Source organism: Echinops telfairi, unplaced genomic scaffold (genome assembly GCF_000313985.2).
Source record: "Echinops telfairi isolate 266 unplaced genomic scaffold, ASM31398v2 ScPeMD7_70;HRSCAF=299, whole genome shotgun sequence".
NCBI classification, from domain to species: domain Eukaryota; kingdom Metazoa; phylum Chordata; class Mammalia; order Afrosoricida; family Tenrecidae; genus Echinops; species Echinops telfairi.
The window spans coordinates 35145998-35168331 of NW_022103968.1; the positions used below are offsets into that span (position 1 = coordinate 35145998).

Here is a 22334-nt window from a genome sequence, read left to right on the forward strand (position 1 = left end):
TACAAATGTGCTTTACACAATTGATGTATGTATGGATTGTGATGAGTTGTATGAGCCCCTAATAAAATGATTTTTTTTTAAAAAGTCGGTATGTATCATATGCTTGTAATTTTGTGATTTTTGCTTGTTTTTAATTCTCCAAAAAAAATCATTTTAAAGAGTAATTTTTAAACTACAACCTAGCTCTAACCTTAGTCTTAGTCTTAAAAATCTATAAAAATATTATGCATTCACAATTCTATCAATAACTGAAAGCACGCACACAAATCACGTACATATTGAAGCATAAAAACCCTAACGTCCCAGCACTACGGCACTAGAGCAAAGGGGAAAAAGAACAAGGCAGCGCCATGTAGGTTTAGGCTAATCCTTTATCATTTAAGCTCTCCCAAAGGGCAGCATACTTTTCTAATATCTGGACCTGAAGGTAAACTTTGTGAGATGTCTCATCTTGTTATATTCAGAGTAAACCCCAGTGCATCTTTCGTTAATTCTTTGGCACTTCAAATGAACTCAGGATTGTCTACGGAAAAAATGCCTGCTGGAGGAGCTGTGTGAACAAGCTCATTGTCCTGCTATGATTTCTAGACAAGCATTCGGATACTACAACTTGGGCAAATCCCATTAATACTTTAAGAAGTCAAAGACTTTAAAACTTCTAAAGAAAGTTCCTGTGAAGTAGTCACGGGACAAGTGTTAGCAAGCAGGGTGTGTATACAATATAGTAACAAATATAATACAAACAAAAGAAGATTTGTTTAATTATAGTGGAAATAATTGTTATTTAAAAGTGTCTTCTTCCTCATCATAAAAGAATACACTGGACTAGTGGTAAAAGAATTGCATGTTATGATGCCCTAAGATTAGAAGCAGAAGACAGATATTTCAAAGTAAAGCCCTGGCAGACGCCCAGTCTCCATGGCAAGAATTATGGCCAAACAATTCCTCCTTCGGAACTCCCAAAGCTTGGCCGTGTCCCTCAGAATAGAACCCTGGGTTAGTTGTGAGGAAAAGATTGGTATGTATTTATCAGGGTTTCCCTGCCTTTCTCTGGTGAAGTATATCTGAACTTTTCCACTAAAGGTTCTAATCATTTGGGGGAACGATGGGGGAGGAATTTCCAAGACTACAAATAAAAGGGTGGAGAAAAGTCATGAGGGAGATAAGCACCCAGGGCACTTCTTCTCCAAGCAATGTTGTTGAAGGCCATGTCAGCAACTCATAGCTCACCATGACGTAGACCTGACACACCAGCCTTGCTATCACTCTGACCTTCCCATGTACAGACAGAATGGTAACTGCTGATTCGACCAATTGAGGATTTCTGTATGCCCTGGTGATGCTGTGGTTCTGTGTTGAGCTGTTAGCCACAGGTGAGCAGTTTGAAACCCCCGGCTGCTCCTCAGGAGAAAGATGAGGCTTTCTACTCTTGTAAGGCTACTGTCTCAGAAACCCTCAGAGGGAGTTCTCCCTGTCCTACAGGGTCACTGTGAGTCGGAATGGATTTGATGGCAGGGAATGTGACTACAGGCTTCCTGCAATTCACTCATTTTGGCAATGAAGACAAGGCACGCTACGGCGAAGACCTACCCCAAAGAGAACTGCACACGTTTTCCCCTCACAGAATTCACTAAGCCATTAAAATGCATCTCCGAAAGTGCTGGGGACACAAGCAGCTTCCTAAAGTTGTGCCAGTCATGAAAGGAAGCAGGGCTCAACTCTGCACCCGGGTTTCTCTCCAGCACGTCACCCTGAAGCTCTGAAGGCTTTTCGTTTCACTCGTTTGTTTCTGTCCTTTAAGGAAGACACCTCTCGGAATGTGCTAGTTTTTATTTCCAGCCCTATCCTCATGAATGCCAACCAACTCAGCTCTCAAACTATCACTTCAGTTACTCATGTCCCATCTTCTCAAGATTTATTACGTATTCCCCAAACACCTTTCCTTCCAAAACCTATAAACCATTCATTCCTAATTAAAATGTAATGGCAATACCATCTTCTCTCCTGAACTAAGTAAGAATAAAGCATGGATGTCTTGTTTCCTTTCATGTAAAAACTTAATATATTTTATGCTTTTAATACCTTTCAAATGTAAAATACTTAATCTTCAGAATCAGGCTATGAACATATATGTGTATGTCTGTGTTTTAATTAAAATATCTTCTATGCTTGCCTGTTTTAATTTTTATCTTTGGAACAAGCATTACTAAACATATTATTTTGGTGACAGAACTATAAATGGGAAATAAAATTTAAGAATCAGTAATTGTTTTTTTCTCTAAGTTATTGATGTTAGGACTTTTATGCGAGGAAAACACAAATAAAAGATTACAATATCTACAAAGGAGAAAATAAGAGTTAGTGGAATTACCAAGCATTCATTACAGTTATGAATGCTACACTAAAAACTGATAGACAAATAATGGAAGATATCTACAGTAGCGTTAGAAACTAAGTATACTTATTAAAAAACTCACCTCTCCATTCATCTCACTTTCTCCTCTTAAGGATCCGATTTTAAAGCCTAGGTAAAGAGGAGGGTACAACGCTCTGGGGGACAGGAAGCGTGGCCTGTGGACAGAATCTGGTTGTGGCAGGCATCCTCATGGGCTCCTTTATTAGGTTTGTTTTGTCTGGCACATTGCTGTCTCCTCACAATGGTGGGGATTAAAAACAGGTATTCAAAACTTTAAAGCTTTATCAGCAACTGCAAAGTAGAAGACGGCTATGGGCTACCAGGAGAAACGGATATGTGGGAAAAACAACAACAAACCCCAAACTCGTGAGTAAATCACCAAAGGTCACATCATTCGATTTTCTCTCAGGAGGTTCAGAAAACCTCAAAACACTTTCAATAGACAATGTTCTCCTGTAGAGGACAGGCACAGGAGGGTGGCATTAACAGCTTGCTTATTCTTAAATAAAGAACAAGCCCCCCCCCCCCTTCCGGTCTAAGATAAAACAACAACCTTCCACCTGGAAAGGACTGTCAGTGATCTAAAATTATTTCACTCCAGAAGCCTATAAATATGCATCGAAAAGGTTTTACATTTAAGAGGGACTTTCTCCCATTGCAACAAAAAATATTTTCCACCATTTGCTCCAAATTGTTTGTGTATGTTATATAATATCTTGCTACAAATATAACTTGGGAGGTTTGTATTTTCCACACCAGTATAGGGCTGGCATCAGGCAAACTTTCGAGACGGAATCACCGATTTGTCCCTCACAACAATTTAAAAATTATTCCAGAGCCATAAATATATTTTTACAAACAAATGAAATCACAACTATCTAAATACCATGCTTTAAAAATTCTCAATTGTCCGTTCCAAGCCCTCTGGTGCTTACCGACTTTGCCTTCTCTTCAACTTACTGAGTTCATTCTTTCTCTGGCTCACTGTTCTTTCTCACAAGGTCAAATGATTTTTCTTAATCCTCCATCTCCTTTATCTCTTATTTTGAATGTCTATTCCCAAACGTCACTCATATTTAGGGACTCAAACACTAATTGTTATTAAGAAACGCCTTCTACAATCCTTTCACGGGTTTTGGGAGGAAGTTTCTAAGCACAGTAAGTACTTTTTTTTCTTAAGTCTCCAGATAAATTCATTTCTACATTTAGACCTTACTAATTCAATAGGCAATGATTTCCTTTGCATGGAAATAATACATGTGACAATACAGTTAATGTAGTTTCAGCATACTTGGGATGCTTTAACAGGTGAAATTAACCAAGAAAATGTCAATCCTATTCATTAAAGCTATTTTCAGCCGCACACCTGGCTTCATTTTCTCATCTATCTGAATGGACATATGTGTCCATCTCTGGTTTTTTTTTAAAAGAAGAAACAAATTAGAAACATCTTTCTGTAAGTATTAACTGGAGTATGGTCAAACGCAAAGGCAGATTTTCTACAGTGAGTTTGACTTGGTAGGAGATTTATTTAAGAATTTAAGAGTACTCATTTAACTTAATATAATTTTTAAATTGAAAAAAACAAAACGTCAAGCTAACTAAATGAGAACAATCATTCTTCTTAAACATATGAGAGAAAGAGACCATGGAAGAGTGGGACAGAAATCCCTTGCAGAACCTGACCATTTCTCACCATTTCTACTGACTCCCCTAGCCCAATCCACAAACACTGCTTTCTTGGCTCACAGAAACAGATTCCAAACGGATCTCCTTGCCGCCTTCCACTCAGGCTCTCCTACTGTCTCTTCTCAACACGGTGGCTAGAACGATTCTGTTTTAAATCTAAGTCAGACCATGTCATTCCTCTGCTCAAAGCTTCCTATCTCATTTAGACCAAATACCAAAGCCTTAGGGGCCCTGATGGCACAGTGGGGTCAGTGCTGAGCTGCTATCGAAGGGTCAGAGGTACAGATCTCCCAGGTGCTCAGTGGAGAAAAGAGGAGGTCGTCTGCTTCTGCAATGATTTACTGCCTCTGAAACTCACTCTATGGGGCTGTTCTGCCCATCCTTCTACGGTCCCCAGGGGAGGGAATCGATGAGGCAGCAGGCAGTGAGTTTGGCCAAAGCCTTGCTCACTTTTCTCCATATGTCAGGTCCCTCAATGTTTCCGAACCCAATAAGCGCACTCCCACCTCAGTGTTTGACATGGCTCATCCTTTTGCCTCAAGACCCCTCCCCTCCTCCAACTGCTAGCATTTTCCGTCACTCACTCTCTTGCCACCTTCAGATTTTGGGGCTCCAGGATGACCTTTTTGATGAGGTGTTCCCTGATTGCACTATTGAGAACTACAATCACCCTGTTTTGCTCGTTTTGGGAACCCAGGTGGCAGCTCTACTCAATTCCAGGGCAGTTCTATCCTGTCCTATAAGGTTTCTCACTAGGAGTCTGACGTGACCCACTGGCCTTGGGTTTGGTTTTCTTGCTTTTGCTTTTCTCTGTCTATATTTTTTTCTCCATAGTCCTTATCACCTTTCACTGATTTTATTGTCTGACGTTCACAATTATTTCCCCAGTATCTGGAGCAGGAGATACTCAGTAGGCACTTGTTTTTCAAAAAATGAATGAGTAAATAAGAAAATGAATTCATAGATGATGATTTTTGCTGTAAGTATTTTTAGGATTCCACAAAAAATAGTTAGTAAATTTATTTACATTTCGCTGTTCTAAGAGGGCTTAAGGCAACTTACGTAAATCCATACAAAATAAATGCAACACGTTAACTGGGTACAGTCAGGGCAGGCATGTTAGGTGAGCAGATGAAGAAGGCAGTGTACAATTCTTTGTGATACTGTCCTATATCCTAGAAATGGATTACAAATTTAGCCCTGAGATTTCTAGCTGCAAATTAAAGAAGTATAATTAGCTGGGCTGCTAACCACAAGGTCAGCAGTTTGAAACTACCACCTGCTCTGCCGAAGACATCCAAGGCTGTCTAGTCCCGGAAAGAGGTAGGCTTGGAAACTCACGAGCGCAGTTCCACCCTGTCCTGCAGGATTGTAATGCGCCAGAATTGACTCGATGGCAGTGAGTTGGGTTTTTTATATACTGTACAGTACTTTTGAGATTAAAAACCAACCAGTTGCTCAGGATACTATTACTTCTAGTCCTGGAAACTGAGATTTTCTGAGTCCACATGGAAGAGGCCACTGTGAAATAGTGAATTACATAATCAGTAATTAAGCACTAGCAGTTCAGTCATCTGTCACCCAGACTACCTAAATAACATTCTAATTGCTCTTCCTGTTTCTAATTTTGTCCTTCTTTAATCTATTCTCCTCAAAGCAACCAGAATCATCTTTTAAAAATCTAATCAACGCACGGCCCGCCTAAATCTCTTGACGGTTTCTCCCTCATACCTAGCATCTGTCTCAGGGATGTAAAGGCTGTGGCCTTCACAGACAGACATTTATTTTCTCTCTGCTCAGGAGTCAATGAGTCCGACTGCAGGGTGCCAGCTCTGTTGACTGCAGGGTGCCAGCTCATGCCCTCTTTTCAGCTTGGTTCTTGGAGATCAGGGAAGGCGGGGCATCTATCTTCCTCCCATTGTGCTTGCTCACTAGTTGCTAGTTCATTATGGTCTTTTACATCTCAAAAGAGATTGATTTAAAACACACCCTAGACCATCTCATTAATATAACAACCAAGAGCCAGCCTCAAATGGGATTATGATCAAGAGTAGTCAATCCATAACAACATCCAAACTCTTTAAGGTCTTCAAAGACCTACATGTTTGCACTTTTCTTCCCCTTGCTCACTTTGGTTCAGGTGGCTAAGTGGGTTATGCATTAAGCACTGCTATCCGCAGGGTCAGAAGTTTGAGCCCACCACCTGCTCTGCAGGAGGAAGATGAAGTTATTTACACCTGTAAGGGTTTAAAGTCTCAGAAACCAAAAGGGGCAGTTCTACCCTGTCCCACAGGTTCACTAGGAGTCAAAGTCCACTTTTGGTGTTCCTTAAGTCTTTGCGGGTGCTCTTCCCTTTGCCTCTCCTCAGAGCTCCCAAGGCTGGCTCCTTTTCATTCAGATATCTGCTCAAACATCCCTTCCTCCAGGAGGTTTTTCCTGACCATCCAGCCTATACCTCACCCTCAATCTTACTAATCTGTTTTATACTTCTTATATCATCTAATGCTATTTAAAAGGATCACTATTTCTTGTGGTTCTTCCAACAACAACAACAACAATAAAAAACCTGGGAGAGTAGAGATCTCTCTGGGCAATCTTGATCACCGATGTATCACAGTAATGCCTAGCGCAGGTGAGTACATATCTGAAAACGGGCAGCTCCCCAGGGATCCCACTGCTTCAGACTCTTCTCCCTTTCTCCCCAGCAGTGGTGGTGAGTTAATCATTCTGAATCATACACGCCGTCTTTGAGAACCTGTTGAAAATTCTGGGCCCTCACCTTGGAAAAAATACAAATCCAAGCAAAATGTTACATGGCTCTCCTAAATTATCCAACCCAAAGTCCCCAAGATACTCTCCAATCTCTGCCCACGGCTAGACTGGGGCAGATGCTAACTGGGTGGAATGGAAGGAAGTAGTCCACAGGAGGGAGACGGGAAATCAAGGAGCAGGGGAAGGGTAAACTAGAGTTTAAACTGTTCAATACAGGGCTGATTATGTAAACCCCCATCTAATTTACAATAAAAAAAATAATCATTTTTTAAAATCCTGCCTGTGGACTCAAAGGCTGGGTGGTGGTGGTGGGGGACCAATAAGTGGCAAACGTTTGTAATTTGTTATGAAAGAAATCAGATCCGGGAAAAGTCATTTTATGAGCCATTCCATTAAAAATAGACACGGGCTAGACCATGGGTTCCCAACTTATCTGGCCATTCCTGCCATGTTGTCAGAAAGAAAAACAAATTACTCAGTGCTTCCTCCTGTGCCTGGAAAGAAGAGTTGGAAGGCAGGTAAGAGAGATCAACTGAACCAAGTAGATCTTAATCTCGTCACACAGACCACCACCACCACCACCCCGCCCCCCCCCCCCCACTGGCCCAGGTCTGCCTTTGGATCTCCGTAGGTACTTACAGGTAAATACATGTGTAAAGTAAGGCATGTGGGCAAATATATATATATTTATCTTCTGAAGGACTTCAGAAACTAAAAAAAAATTTTTTTTTTAATTACATTTATTCTCACTCCCTTCCATGGAGTTGATTTCCACTCATAGTTTACACCCTGTAAGAACAGAGTGGTACTGGCCCTGTGGGTTTCCAAGGCTGAAAATCCTTACGGGAATAGAAAGTCTTATCTTTCTCCTAAATCACATTTTTTGTCCCATTAAATAGTAATACTATTTAATTTTTTTTAAGGATCTTATTTTGGTAAGAATTAAATTGTCTTTCTTAAGGAAAGGTACAAGTATCGTGAAAAAGCAACTTAATACTGCATTTCCTTCTTCACAGGAGGAGACAATCTTTACACCAAAGAGAAAACTGTGGAGTTTGCCGTGAACATTGCATCAGAACATCCAGTGGAGCCGTCTCTCTGGGTTTCTGCAGGAGCAGAGCGCCTGGTGGGTTCCAATGGCTGACCTTGAGGCTGGTTACCAGCCCATCGCATCACCCTCTCCGCCACCAGAGTCTTCATCAACACATCTACCCTCCCACATTTCCCCATCTGTTTACTTGTGATATTTGCAGTGCATTAAAAAGAAAAGAGCGAGTAATCAACCTAGCTTCCGTTCTCTCCAAGAATGCACCAGGTGGCTCTATAACAAGAGTTTTGATGCTTCACTGAGGACTCCGACAAGCGTTCGGATCTGAACTGCACAGGGATTGGGATTTTAATTTCCCATTAAAACTTCTCATTCTTCGCAAACAATCCGGTGTTACCTTTTCATGCTTCTTAAAAACAGATTATTCCGTATGAGTGAAGTATGCTGTGCTAACCAGAGGTCCATTATCCTCCAGAGTCGGGGGACCAGTGGGTCCCGAGCTGGGCAGCTAACTGCAACATCGGCTGTTGGAAACCACCAGCCACCCCGCGGGAGAGTGTTGAAGCAGGGGGGGTCCATGTTCAAATTGGTTTGGGGCCCGGGGGGGATGGGTTATACCTTGACTATATGTCTTTTCAAAGCCTTTCACGGGCTAATGAGATGGTGAAATTGACGAGAGGAACGTGGGCACTGCGCATGCTTTACTTTCTTCATGAGTTACTGTCCCAAGCCACAGTGTTGGAAACATTGGTGTTTTGAAAGCACACTTACTTCTGTGCACCATTATAAGGGGATATCTCAATTCCTAACAGCAAAGAACACTTCTGCATATAGCTCAAATATTTACATTTATTGACTCAACTTATGCAATGGGCATAAGCAGTGAACAAAGAAATTTAAATTCTTGGCTTCATGAGCTTGTCTACTAGTTCCTTCTTTTCCTTTTATATTGCCTCTAGCCTACTTTGCTCTAAGTACTCTAGAATTGCTTTGTGTTTTATAATACCCTTTGATGTGCTGAGAGTTTATAGTTAGGCTGGTGAAAAAATGGAAAAGAAAATCTACAATCAATTCACTAATGTGCTAATGAGGAATATGAACCACGAACTACAGGCCTATGGTAAACTGCGAGACAACAGAAACGACTATACTTATACATTAGACGTATATATAATTTATGTCTCACAGACTTGTATTTTACAATTATTTTATATTCAAATGCAATGAGATCCAGGTCTTTTCATTTGGATAACCATATGGAACAAAATGAATTTTGAACCTTACACCCCACACCATGCCCAAAAATAAACTCCAGATGGACTGTAAACTGAAATATGTATGGTAAAACAATAAAACTTCTTAAAAGAAAAATAGAAAAAAATATCTTTATGATCTCAGCAGGGCAGGAGGAGAGGTAAGCGAACATTCTCTAAAACAGGCCATTCAAAACACAACAAACGAAGGGGGAAAATGACAAATTGGATTTCATGAAGATCAAGAGTTTCTGTTAATAAAGACACACTAGGTGTGAACACACATGTCACTCAGGAGAAGATATCTACCATTTGTATATCTGACAGAGGACTTAGAAATCCAGAATAAAGAGAGATTCTATCAGCCAGTAGAAAAAACTGGCAAAAACCTGTACAGATAATTCAACCACACAAAAATATTCAGATGATTAATGAACATATTGTAAAGACGTTCAAGAAAATGCCAATTAAAATCACAATGGAAAACCACTACACACCCACCAAATGGCTGACACAGAAAGACAGCATCAAGTGATGGCAAGAATGTGAAGTAACTGGAACGCTGCTACACTTTTCGCTGACGGGTAAACATGCACAATTGTTTTGGAAAACTGCCTTCGAGTACAGATTTGCACCACATAACATCCACTGGGCAATGGTCTACACACAGATGCCCTGGGGCGCGGCAGGGAGCTTTGCTCAGAAGAGAATCAGGAGGATGGGAGGTGTGGGGCTTGCGGTGCCAAAGATGGGTTGTTCTCTCAGCTGCCGTGGCTCACCATAGCCCCTGAGCTAGCTCCAGAAACACAGCGCTGCCTGCAGTCGCCAAGCCAGAGCTGATGTGGCTTCCAAGTCTGCCACAGGTGTATGTCTTGCCCAGCCACCCAACAGGCTAATGGGCTTCCTTCCAATTCCAAGCAGGCTCTTTGGGGCTGCTCTGAGAACCCCATGGCTCCAGGAGCTAACGGGGTTCTTTTGATCTATGTGGATATGTGTATCGAATACACACAAACATATATACTATATATAAACATATATCGAATACACACAAACATATATACTATATTACATATACTATATGTAACCTGGTGTTGGAACAACATCCAAATCATAGAATATCCTATTTCACAGAAGGAATTTTGGATGTCAGGTGACACATACTTGGATTTATTAAAACTGGTCATGTACATAGCAAAGGCAGGCAGGGCCAAGAAGCTATACTGAATGACTTCATCTATATAAAGTTCAACATTCAGCAAAACTTCTAAAGTTAAAAGGTTATGCTCTGAAGCAGGGATGAGTAATGGAAAGAGGCCTGGCGTGAGGGGCTTCTTCTGAGATATTGGTAACATTCTCTCTTTGTCTGAGTGTTACAGAGATGATGTGCCTGAACATATGCTCCACTTCAATAAAGCACATATGCTACGCGATTCAAATATATTTTACACAGTTCAAATGATAGAGTTTAGAGAAATGATCCCTCACTCCCTTTTCCCGAGTTTGCTCATGGTCAATAACTTCAAAACAGGACTTAATCCTTGATGGGGAAAGGAAAAGTATAAGATCATGGTACATGATGATAATCGGAAAAAGAAAATGGTAAATCTAACTCATGTCTCGGCTAATAAGAACCACACATGTGATTTTCTTCAACAAGGGAAAACTTCGGAGGCTTTGTACTAAAGATTCCCAATTTCTTCAAAGGCTCTTCCTATGACGGCAGTATCTGATCCCGTACCAGTCTTGGAACTCCCTCTTGTGTGCGCTCCAATTTGTGAGTGTCTGTGGAATGATGCAATACTCCAGGCACAGTCTAACAGCCCCAGAGCTCAGTGAAGTCTGACCCAAAGATTATCCTTTTATTAAATCTAAGAATTCCTTGCACACTCTTGGCTCTATGGGAGTCAAGTAAAACTACCAGATCTTTACCTATAGCCTGTATAGTTTTAAGTTTAATTTTTAAAACTCGAGTATACCATTTACAGTGTTCTTTGCTAAATTTAATCTTGTTGGCTTTGGCCCATCACTTAAGCCTGCTGAGAGTACTTTAACTCTATTTTCTGTCATCTTAAATGTCTGTTCTAGCTTCCTGCACATATAATTCATATTTCTTCTATGCCTTTATACAAGTCATTCCTTAAAAAAAAAAAAAGTAATCCCAAACTATCACAGGCAGACATCAGAAGTTGTTCATAGTCTTCCTTAAGGGTTACAAAAAGTACATCTCAAAGATGTCCCATGTACCAAAAGCATCATAGTGACCCTGCCTAGTGTTTCCAAGGCATTTAAAATCTTTGCAGAAGCAGATAGCCTCATCTTTCTCCCTTGGAGTGGCAGGTGGTTTTGAACCACTGACCTTGTGGTTAGCAATTGAATGCTTACCTGCTAGAGCAACCACAGCTCCTTGTGTCCCGTGTAACACCTCCCAAAATGAGTGAGGAAGACAGTCTGCTATAAGTTTGGGAAATGGGGTTTTTGCAGAACTTCTCAGTTTTTAAGTCTAAGGCACAAGGCAAGATGCTGAGAAGGTATTATGGAAAGTATGTGTATGGAAAAAGTTTCCAAACTTAATTGACCTTGGTCTTTTCAAAGATAATTTTGAGAAATTAATGTTCCTGGAAGGAATTTTGAGAAACACTACTCTAGGGTGATGTGATATATTAGCCACCATTCTTTGGACAAGAGGCTGCTTTGTTAGCAGCAAACACATCTAACTGCACCATCAGCCAACCAACCTAAATGTCTCCATCTTGTTAAAGGAAGGTCAAGATGTTGTCAAATGTAGACTGATGTCAAGCCTAAGTAAGGAACTTATCATAAAGTGAAATAGGATCATTGAAATAGAACTGAGCCATAGATGCTCAATCTACTGTGAGCTTTACACTTATTAAGAAGCTAGGACAGAGCTTGCCCCTCCCCCATAAAAATGGCTATTTTAGAAAAGATTTGGTGATTAAAAAAATAATCGTTACCTGGACAATAAAGTTATATAGAACATCATATTTTCCAGTACCCTTTAATAAAATATTTCTATGTATTAAGAATGAATTACAAAAATTATCACTGAATGTTACATATAACCCAGAAAATCTTATAAAAATAACTAAAATTCTAAAGTTCTCATATGGTATCAAAAAGTTTTCACACACTCATCTGAAATCTACTTGAAAGATTAAGCTTCACACAATAGATGGTTTTTGCAAAAGAAAACAGACATGCATAGATATATCAAAGTCTTCATTATTTAGTGAGTTAATTTCAAAAAGGGATGGGGGAATATGCTTTACTTGGTTTAAAAAAAAAGCACTCATACAAATCACATTCAAAGAGTACATTTAAAATTGATTGAGGCAATGCAGTCACAAAATGAAGTACCAATGCTTGCTAATCTTTCTCATTGTCTATGGGGCAGTAGGTCTTAAGATGTTGTTGAGATAACTGGCTTCCATTAGCAAGTAAGTGATTGGCAGAACGATAGTCTTTTCACTCACAGGTCAACTATTTCCTTTCCTTTAGAAGAGGGCAATCCTGATCCATCTTTTAGCTGGGGTCTCTCATTGAGTCCCAATTCTCTTGCCTTCAGCTTTGATATGGTTCTAACTTTCCTCTTGTATCAGCTCAAACTTGTCATCAACTCCTCTATTCAGAACAGCAAATATCAGGAGTTTGACCTTGGGGCAAAGTCCGGGTGGGCAGGTAAAATATGACCACTGGACTTACTTCCTAATCTTTCATACCCTGCAATTCATGAAGCAGTATCGAATTCAGACTGAAAACCAGAAGCATGACCCCTTAGAAGCGCTATGAAAAGGGCTCTTTGCCTTTCTAAGTACACTTGAAACAAACTGTCAGCCCCCTATTAAGACAGAAATGGATCACAGACTGCGAGAAAGGAGGAAACACAGACACCAGACTGCGATGTAAAGAAAGGTGTTAGCACCCCCATTAGATTTGATAATATGCTTCTTCATATAAAAGTATTACAAGAATAGACTATGAAACAGCTTTGGAAAGCCAGGAACATAAAAGCACCACAGAAACTTCAGTGCATCCTTATTTAATCAATCACTGACATCTGTTAACAGAAACTTGGGTTATTGCATAGAAGGCTTCAGTCATTTGCAAGACTGATTTTATTCTTTGGTCAATTCTCATTCTTGACATTTCACCATTTTAAATGTTAACTTAGTTTAAAATCAAAGATAGTTTTTTTTAAATTTATTATTAGTTTATTAAATCTAAGTTTCTGAAACAATAAAATTCAAGTTGTCAAGTTAGTCTATAAAGGTTGAGTAGGTAAAATAACAATTAATTGCATATTCTCATTTCAGAATATACGAAATTTGAAAGTAATTAAATTTTAGCACTAATTATCAGGGGACATATTTTTAAGCCCTTTGAAAAAAGTAATGTGTCAAAAACTGGCTTATCAAAACTTTCTTTTCTGGAGTCACTTCCAACTGCATGCTGACTACCGTATTTCCGAAGGGCTTTGCACACACAGTCTTTTTTCTTTTTTGGAAAATTGAAAATTTTTTATTATTAATCATTTTATTGGGGGCTCGTACAACTCTTATCACAATCCATACAGACACATACATAGTTATTCCTAAATAATCTTTTATTCTGGAAACTCTACATCTTTTGATAAATTTAATAATTCTACATATTATACAATTCCCCATGTTTCATAATATATATTTGTCTCACTTAAAAGTCTCTTAAGAAAATACATTTAAAGAAATTATATGCCAACCAGGACTTGTTGCCTTCTGTTAGATATTTGAAAAGTAAATTTGGTCCGTTTACTCGTATTTATTAAATCTGTGTAAGAAATCCCAACTGAGCTATATGCTGCTGATGAGAAATCTTCTTTGCCACCAAATGATTATCTTTGATGGAAAAAGTAGCAGGCATCAGAGTTTTAGTTTACACTGAGCCGGCCATCTCTCCGAATAAGTCAAAGAACAGAAATTGACCACATAAACTATTTGAACCTAGTTACGATTCTGCGATGAGACTATATACTCGTTACTATCATACAAACTAGAGAATACAAATTCATACAAAATTATCACATAATAAGCTTCACATTATCTGTGACATTATTTGTAGACATCAACTCATCTCATAGTTGTCCTCTGGACTGTTGAACACATGTGCCCACTATCAGGGAACTCGCTCCAGGAAGTGGCCACATCCCACTGGGAAATGAGGATATAACCACATATTTCCAAATTGGTAAAAGACTCAAGTTTCCTCTATGAGATCATCTTGTTCAGGGAAACCGTCCTACAACAGAGGAAACTGCTTCTTATAGAAACCTGTACTATCTCTTCTGTGGTTCTCTACCTTCTTAATGCCGTGACCCTTCATACAGTTCCTCATGTAGTAGTGACCCCCAACCATAACATTATTTCGAGACTACTTCATACTGTCATTTTGCTACTGTTATGAATCGTCATGTAAATATCTGATATGCAGGATGTATTTTCATTGTTACAAATTGAACATAATTAAAACGTGTGGTTAATCACAAAAATACTATGTAATTATATACTGTGAAATATTTATTTCTAATTACAAATAAATGATATTTTGTCTTGAAGCATGGTGTAGCATGGGTAACAGTCTTCACACTGGATACTCATATGTGGGCAGATCTGCATGTGGGTGGACCTGCCTGGAGGCGGACAGAGGAGTGCTGTCTCGGTTCCTAAGACTATAGAAAATATGTGTTTTCTGATGGTCTTAGGCAACCCCTGTGAAAGGGTCATTCGACACCCCCCCACAGAGGGGTTGCGACCCACAAGTTGAGAACCCCTGTGCTAGGACGAAAGCATTCACTGCCTTCAGTTTCGACTGCCTTCCCCAGCTCATGGAGTCCCTGGGTAGTGCTAAGGGTTAATATGCTTGACTGTTAACAGATAAGTTTGAGGATCAAGTTCACTGAGAAGTACTTTAGAAGAAAGGTATGGTGATCTACTTCTGAAACATTAGCCATTGGAAACCCAATTGTACCTATAAGGCACATGATTTGGAATCAACTTAATGCCAACTGGTTTTTTGGTTTCTTAACTCAGCAAGGCTAATCATCTACAGATCGAGCTAAGCGTTTCCCCAAGTGGGCAATTCCAATCCCTGGAGGACAGGGGGTCCTCAAATGATCCAGAAGGACTGCAAAAACAGATGCCTACACTTTATCCTGGATTATGGGCTATAAGACAAAAACAATTAATTGCCAAGAAGCTTAGTCATTTTTTTTTCCTGGAAAGGGACAGTAGAGCAAGTAAGTTTGGGAACCTATGATCTAGATCATCCAAACCAGTATTCCTTATTTGGTATAATAGCTGAAGATTGATGGCAAAATGGCAAATAGATATAAACAGAAATATATTTCAAATGTTAAGAGATATAACAGAGATAGGAATGACTTTTCCAGTTTCCTTCTACACCTGATTTGAACATGAACCATTTATTTCCATGTGGTTCAGTCTTATTTTTTTCAAACCATTTTATTAGGATATAATTTAGGTGTCATACCATTCAATAGTTCAGTCCTATCAAGCAGTCTTTTTTTAAAAATCATTTTATTAGGGGCTCATACAACTCTTATCACAATCCATACACACATCAATTGTGTAAAGCGCATTTGTACATTCATTGCCCTCATCATTCTCAAAACATTTCCTCTCCACTTAACCCCGCCCCATTAGGTCCTCATTTTTCCCCTCCCTCCCCGCTCCCCCCTCCCTCATGAGCCCTTGATAGTTTATAAATTGTTATTTTATCATATCTTGCCCTGTCAGACGGCTCCCTTCACCCACTTCTCTGTTTTCCGTCCCCCAGGGAGGAGGTCACATATAGTTCCTTGTAATTGGTTCCCTCTTTCCTACCCACTCTCCCTCTATCCTCCCTGTTTCGCCACTCACACCACTGGTCCTACCTATCAAGCAGTCTTGTACAACTGCTACCACAATCATTTTCTCCCTTCCTGTACTCCTTAATATCAGCTCCCCCATGGCTCCTGCATGCCCCCAGGGAACCCTTAATCTAGCTATTGTCTTTATAAATTCAGCCATCTCAGGCTTCATATACTGAAAAACAGAAAAATCTATAACAAGAGAGTCAAAAAGGCCACCAACAACAACAAAAGGTCCACTGTCTTATAAGGCTGCACCATCAGATTGTGGGTGTTTTGCTTCTCTGAACATACTTTAAGCGCCAGAAGATGAAACAATCTCATCGTAATGTTGTGTTGGTTTCAACCTCATTCTTCTCCCAATAATGAATGTTGAAGACTGGGTTGGAATTAGAGCCAAAAAAAAAAAAAAAAAGCTTTATTCTCAAGCCCTTTCCGGGGTCAGACATCCATAACTATTCCAACCGGTCCTGCTCTAAACATCACACTGGTAGAGCCCACTCTTAGCGATGGTGGAGCCCCCACCCCAGCTGTCTCCATCCCCCAAGGAAATCGCACCACGCATAGATTTACTCATACACAGTGGCTTTCATTTAATTCTATCTCCATGTGGCTCTTCTTGCCAAGGGCAGCGGGGACTCCTGTTTTGAATTCTAGCACTCCTGAGCCCTTTACTAGAGACCTCCCCTCCTCCACGCCTGTGTGCCTCCCTGGCTTTATTAAGCCCTTAATCCTAGGATTAAGAAAGGAAGGGGGGAGGATGAAGGAAGGAGTAAGAAGAAAAAAGTGAGAGCAGATAGAAAAGAGGGTAAAAGGAGGCACAATGACAATAAAGCAGCGAAGTGGTAAAATGAAGCGAAGAGCAAAAAAGTGATCCCATTTGCTCTAGACTCAGACTTATGTGACCAGGAGAGGATTACAAGCAGTTATCCGTAAAAAGTCAGTTTTATACTTTTTTTTTCCCTGGAAGCAAACAAACCATTTATAAAAATAGCCTTCCTTATCCTTGCTGAATTTCAAGCCCAAAGCTCCTTTCTAGGTCGTCATACTTTACATTTAACTTGGGTTCTGATTTTAAGGTTAACACCACCAATTTTCATACACAGCCATGAAATCATTATGTAATAACAAAAACTTCATGTACTCCTAAACCAAAATGAAAAGTTTTATTTAGCTGTGTGCTTAGCACTAGCAACGACTAAACTAAATTGCCACTGACGGGACTGAGAAGCACAGAGGAGAGGACGGCTGGCCAGAGGAGGAGAGAGAAGCGTTGGAACACATTAAGCAGGTATCAAGGCAACAAGCTGTTTCAGTGCAAACACACATTCAAAAGGAAGGGGGGGGGAGTACGAAGTAGACGGCAATACACGGGAAAGTGTGTTATCACATCTTACTTGTCTGAGGTCGATGAACGCTAGCTGCAGGGTGTCCCCTTGGAATCCTGGGACGGGCTCAGAGCTGGCAAACACTATTGAAAAGAAAAGAGAGAATGATCATAAAGATGGCAAAATATACAAGGAGTTAACCACTAAATTAGTTTCTCCTCATTACAAATATAATAATTTCACTTAGCCCTTTCAAATGAAGACTGTTTAAAACCATCAATTCCCACTGCTGAGAATGTTTTCCACACCCACCACCACAACTATTCTAATAATTTTAAACTCCTAATCTGCCAGTTAATCACGGTAATCCTTAATTATAATATATTTAGAAGGGTTATCCTACATAAAGTTCAAGAGAAGTAACAGGCTTCAATCAAGAAGTCTTCTAACTGTTGGCCTCAGGCGAATGATTATAAAAGCATTTTGAAACTGTACCAATTTCACGGCTGTCACTGTATTTCTAAACATCTGCTTGGTTGTGGCATATGTTCTATAAAACCCCCATTCTAGCTAACAGTAATGAAAGAAAGAGACCCCAAGGTAAGACGTCCACTTCACATGCAGACAACCGGCAAAATGTTCTAAGTTTGCAAAGCCAGGGTGATCCCAGAATGTCTGTTTACACCTTTTAATAACTGAGTCGTTGGGGAAACAAAAGAATTCTAGCTTTTTAAAAACAAAAATGGTGAATTACGACATGATTTTCTTTTCCTTATGAAAACTTTCTTTCTTGAGAATGATGATGGCAACAGATGTACAAATGTGCTTGACACGATGGATGGATATATGGATTGTGATGAGTTGTACGAGCCCCCAATAAAATGATTAAAAATTATTTTTTCTTTCAACAATTTACTTTTTGTGCATTCAAAATCTTAGCACTGTTAGGCTAAAGACAATTCCAGTATTAGTTAGTTTGAAGACAAAAGAATTCTTGTTCATAAGAAAGGTCATATGATAATTCTAGGGTTAAATTCTTAGGAACTTCCATGTTATTTTCCACGTTGGCATCCTTACGCATTTTTTAATGTAAGTCTACAGTGTCTCCTAGTCTCTTGCCTTTAAAAAAAGACTATATTAAGTATTATTTAAAGCTAATGCTCTGTATTGCCACTAAGAATATACTTTATTCTACAATAGAGTGAAATTCTCAGGAGCTGCTTTGGTATTAAGAGCAGTTTTCAGTGTTGAATTCTTTGTAAATCTTTATGGGAGTAGACTGCCTCTTCTTTACTCCAAGGACTGGCTGGGAGTTTAGGCGGACTCTGTGGTTAGCAGTGCAATGCTTAGTGGTGGACAGCTCCACCAGGGCTCCTGGCCACAACCGCTCTCATCTCATGCATTCAGTCAATGCCAACTCATAACGACCCTAAAGGGCAGGCTGCCCCTGTGAGTTTGTTTCAGAGGCTGTAACGCTTTATCGGAGTACAAAGGCCTATCTTTCTCCCTGGAGTGGCTCGAGAGAAAGGCTCGTGAGGCTGTCTGATCCTGTAAAGACTGACGCTTTTGGAACGGACTTGATGGCAGGAGGTTTGGTTTTGCTTTGGTTTTATAATGCGGTAAGATTTAATTCAAATATCAGGCAAAAATTAGCTCATTTCAATGATACCTGCAAGTATGATATACCGAAAAGCAGCCAGTGAAAACCCTTTGGATCATAACAGGTGTATCCTAAGTGATTGTGGGGCTAACACAAGGCTGGGCGGTGCTTTATTTTGCTGGGTGTAAGGTCACCACTTGTTGGGGCCACCCCAAGAGCAGGTTATAACAACAGTGGTTCCAAGAGTTCTTTTTTAAAAAAAGTCATTTTATTGGGGGCTCATACAACTCTTATCACAATCCATCCATCCACCCATTGTGTCAAGCACATTTGTACATTTGTTGCCATCATCATTCTCAAAACATTTTCTTGCTATTTGAGCCCTTGGTATCAGCTCCTTATTTATCCTACTCCCTTCCCCACCATCCCTCTCTCATGAACCCTTGATAATTTGTAAATTATTATTATTTTTTTCATATCTTACACTGACCACCTTTCTATTGTCCATCCCCCAGGGAGGGGGTTATAGGTAGATCATTGTGATCAGTTTCCCCTTTCTCCCCCCACCTTTCCCTTTCCCTCCTGGTATGGCTATTCTCATTATTGGTCCTGAGGGGTTTATCTGTCCTGGATTCCCTGTGTTTCCGGCTCTTATCTGTACCAGTGTATATGCTCTGGTCTAGCCAGATTTGTAAGGTAGAATTGGGATCACGATAGTGTGGGGGTGGGGTGGGGAGGAGGAAGCATTAAAGAACTAGAGGAAAGTTGTATGGTTCATCAGTGCTATATTGCACCCTGACTGGCTCCTCCCCTCCCTGTGACCATTCCGTAAGGCAGCGGTTCTCAACTGCGGGTCACAACCCCTTTGGGAGTCAAATGACCCTTTCACATGGGTTACAGTAGCAAAATTAGAGTTCTCAACCTGTGGGTGGCAACCCCTATGGATGTCAAATGACCCTTTCACAGGGGTGACAGTAGCAAAATTACAGTTATGAAGTAGCAACAAAAATAACTTTATGGTCGGGGGTCACCACAACATGAAAAACTGTATTAAAGGGTCGCAGCATTAGGAAGGTTGAGAACCACTGTGTAAGGTGATGTCCAGTTGCCTACAGATGGGCTTTGGATCTCCATTCCACACTCCCCCTCATTCACAATGATGATTTTTTTTCTTCTTTGATGCCTGATCCTATCGATACCTCGTGATCACACAGGCTGGTGTGCTTCTTCCATGTGGGCTTTATTGCTTATCAGCTAGATGGCCACTTGTTTATCTTCAAGCATTTAAGACCCCAGATGCTATATTTTTTGATAGCCGGGCACCATCAGCTTTCTTCGTCACATTTACTTATGTACCCACTTTGTCTTAGGCGATTGTGTCAGGAAGGTGAGCATCATGGAATGCCAGTTTAATAAAACAAAGTGTTTTTTGCATTGAGGGAGTACTTTAGTAGAGACCCAGTGTCCATCTGCTACTTTAGTACTAAACCAATAAATATATGCACATAGATCTATTTCCCCATTGTCACCCAAGAATCCTTGAGGTCAATTCCAACCTCAGAAGTTTCTTAAGAGCCGGTGACTAATTTTTGCGATCCCTTGAAGTTACTGTGTTCAAATCCCTTCTTGGCTTGCCCAGATATTCATTTTGTATATTTTGACGTTGTCCTTCCTGAGCCAGCTTTGTACTTAAAAAATAATAATGCTTAATTCCCTACCGTTGTATCCTTGTGTTTGTTAATTAACTGTGGCATTCGCACTGCCATCAAGTAGATGCTGACTCACAGCAACTCTATAGGGCAAGGTCCCCCTGTGAGTTTCCAAGACTAACTCTTCATGGTTCTCCCAGGAAGGAGCTGGTGGTTTCGCACTGCAGATCTTGTGGATGGCAGCCTAACTCGTAACCACTATGCCACCAGGGCTCCCCTTTGCCATGCCATTAGTGGTATGGGGGGAAAAAGCCAGCCATCGAGCCTGGTGTTCTAAGAAGATATTTAGAAATAGGTTCCAGGCTTCCAATGTTTTGTTTTGTTTAGTTTTGTTTTAAGTTAAATTATTCTAAATCTTTGCTTTCTCTCTTAAGGCTTCCAACTTGGCCATTTCCTTTACAAAAACAAAATAATGTCATAATATATTATGTCTTCTAATTTTCTACTAGCTTATTTAACTTAATGATTTCAAGGTTTAGAAATACTCTTATGGAAAGATTGGAAAAAAAGAAAGATTGGAGAGGAAGATGGCCAGATCTTTTCTGGGAATGTCTACTAAGATAACAATGTAGTAAAATTGTGCTAGCCTTGTACCAGGCTAAGTGGGAAAAGAGGAGTTTGAATTAATTTAGATGAAAGTGACAACATAAAACACATTCTGCGTATGCCTGTGAGTATGATAACAAAGTGTCTTCCAAATTTGCAATTTAAAGTCTTAAGAGAATAAATTAAAAATAGCTATTGACAAAAGCATGAGTTATTTATATTTATATGTTTATACACACATATATATAATATACAAAATTTATACATATACACACATACACAATGCTCTTTTGTTTGTTTTAAAATGAGAAAACAAGTCCTTTCTGCCCTCAGGGTCTATACACAGATGTACAGAGTGGGGTATGGGGAAAAGGAAGATTACTAAGAAGTAAAGTCCTAACTGCTTAACATGCCCTGAAGTCAAATACACAGGGAATGAGGTCTAAAGCAGTTACCTTTACTGCAAAGTAGGGAATGTGAACAATTTGCATAAGAAAACATGGGCGTTAGAACTGTCAGGGGCTTAGGAAAGGAGAAGAAAACCTGCTGACAGCATCATAGCAAATTGACCAAAAATCAGACCAACATTAAATGGGAAGGAAAAGAGGTAAAGCTTAAATCTCAAAACTTTTCCAATGGATAACAAGACAAGTTTATATAAAATAAGGTAATTTTGTAACTAAATGAATAACTCAATATAAATATCAATAATCTATAGTACGAATACTTATGAGTCTGCATATTGAAGAGATTGCCTAGAATTCCTAGCTAGATCTGAAGATTTAAAGTAGCTAATGAGAACTCAGAGGATCCCTGGTGGTGTAGTGGTTACGTGCTGGGCGGTTAATCATGAGGTCAGCAGGTCAAAACCACCAGCCTCTCTGAGGGAGAAAGATGAGGCTTTCTACTCTCATAAAGGTTTATACTCTTGGAAACCCACTGGGGCAGTTCTAACTTGTCCTATAAGGATCACTATGAGTCAGAATCAACTTCATGGCAGAGTTGTGAGAACTCAAATTTCTTCTAGGTAATGTACCCAGAGTGAACCAGG

General features: G+C 39.9%; 1 protein-coding gene across 3 annotated transcripts in view; it reads right to left on the reverse strand.

Annotated features, from left to right (window-relative positions):
• Positions 1–22334, reverse strand: part of EXOC6 (exocyst complex component 6) — a 195597-nt gene that overhangs the window by 22758 nt on the left and 150505 nt on the right. For all 3 annotated transcript variants that reach the window (XM_004701070.2, XM_045291179.1, XM_045291180.1), the window contains one exon: positions 17498–17571. In XM_004701070.2, the coding sequence (XP_004701127.2) occupies positions 17498–17571 (74 nt within the window). The remainder of the gene's footprint in view (positions 1–17497; positions 17572–22334) is intronic.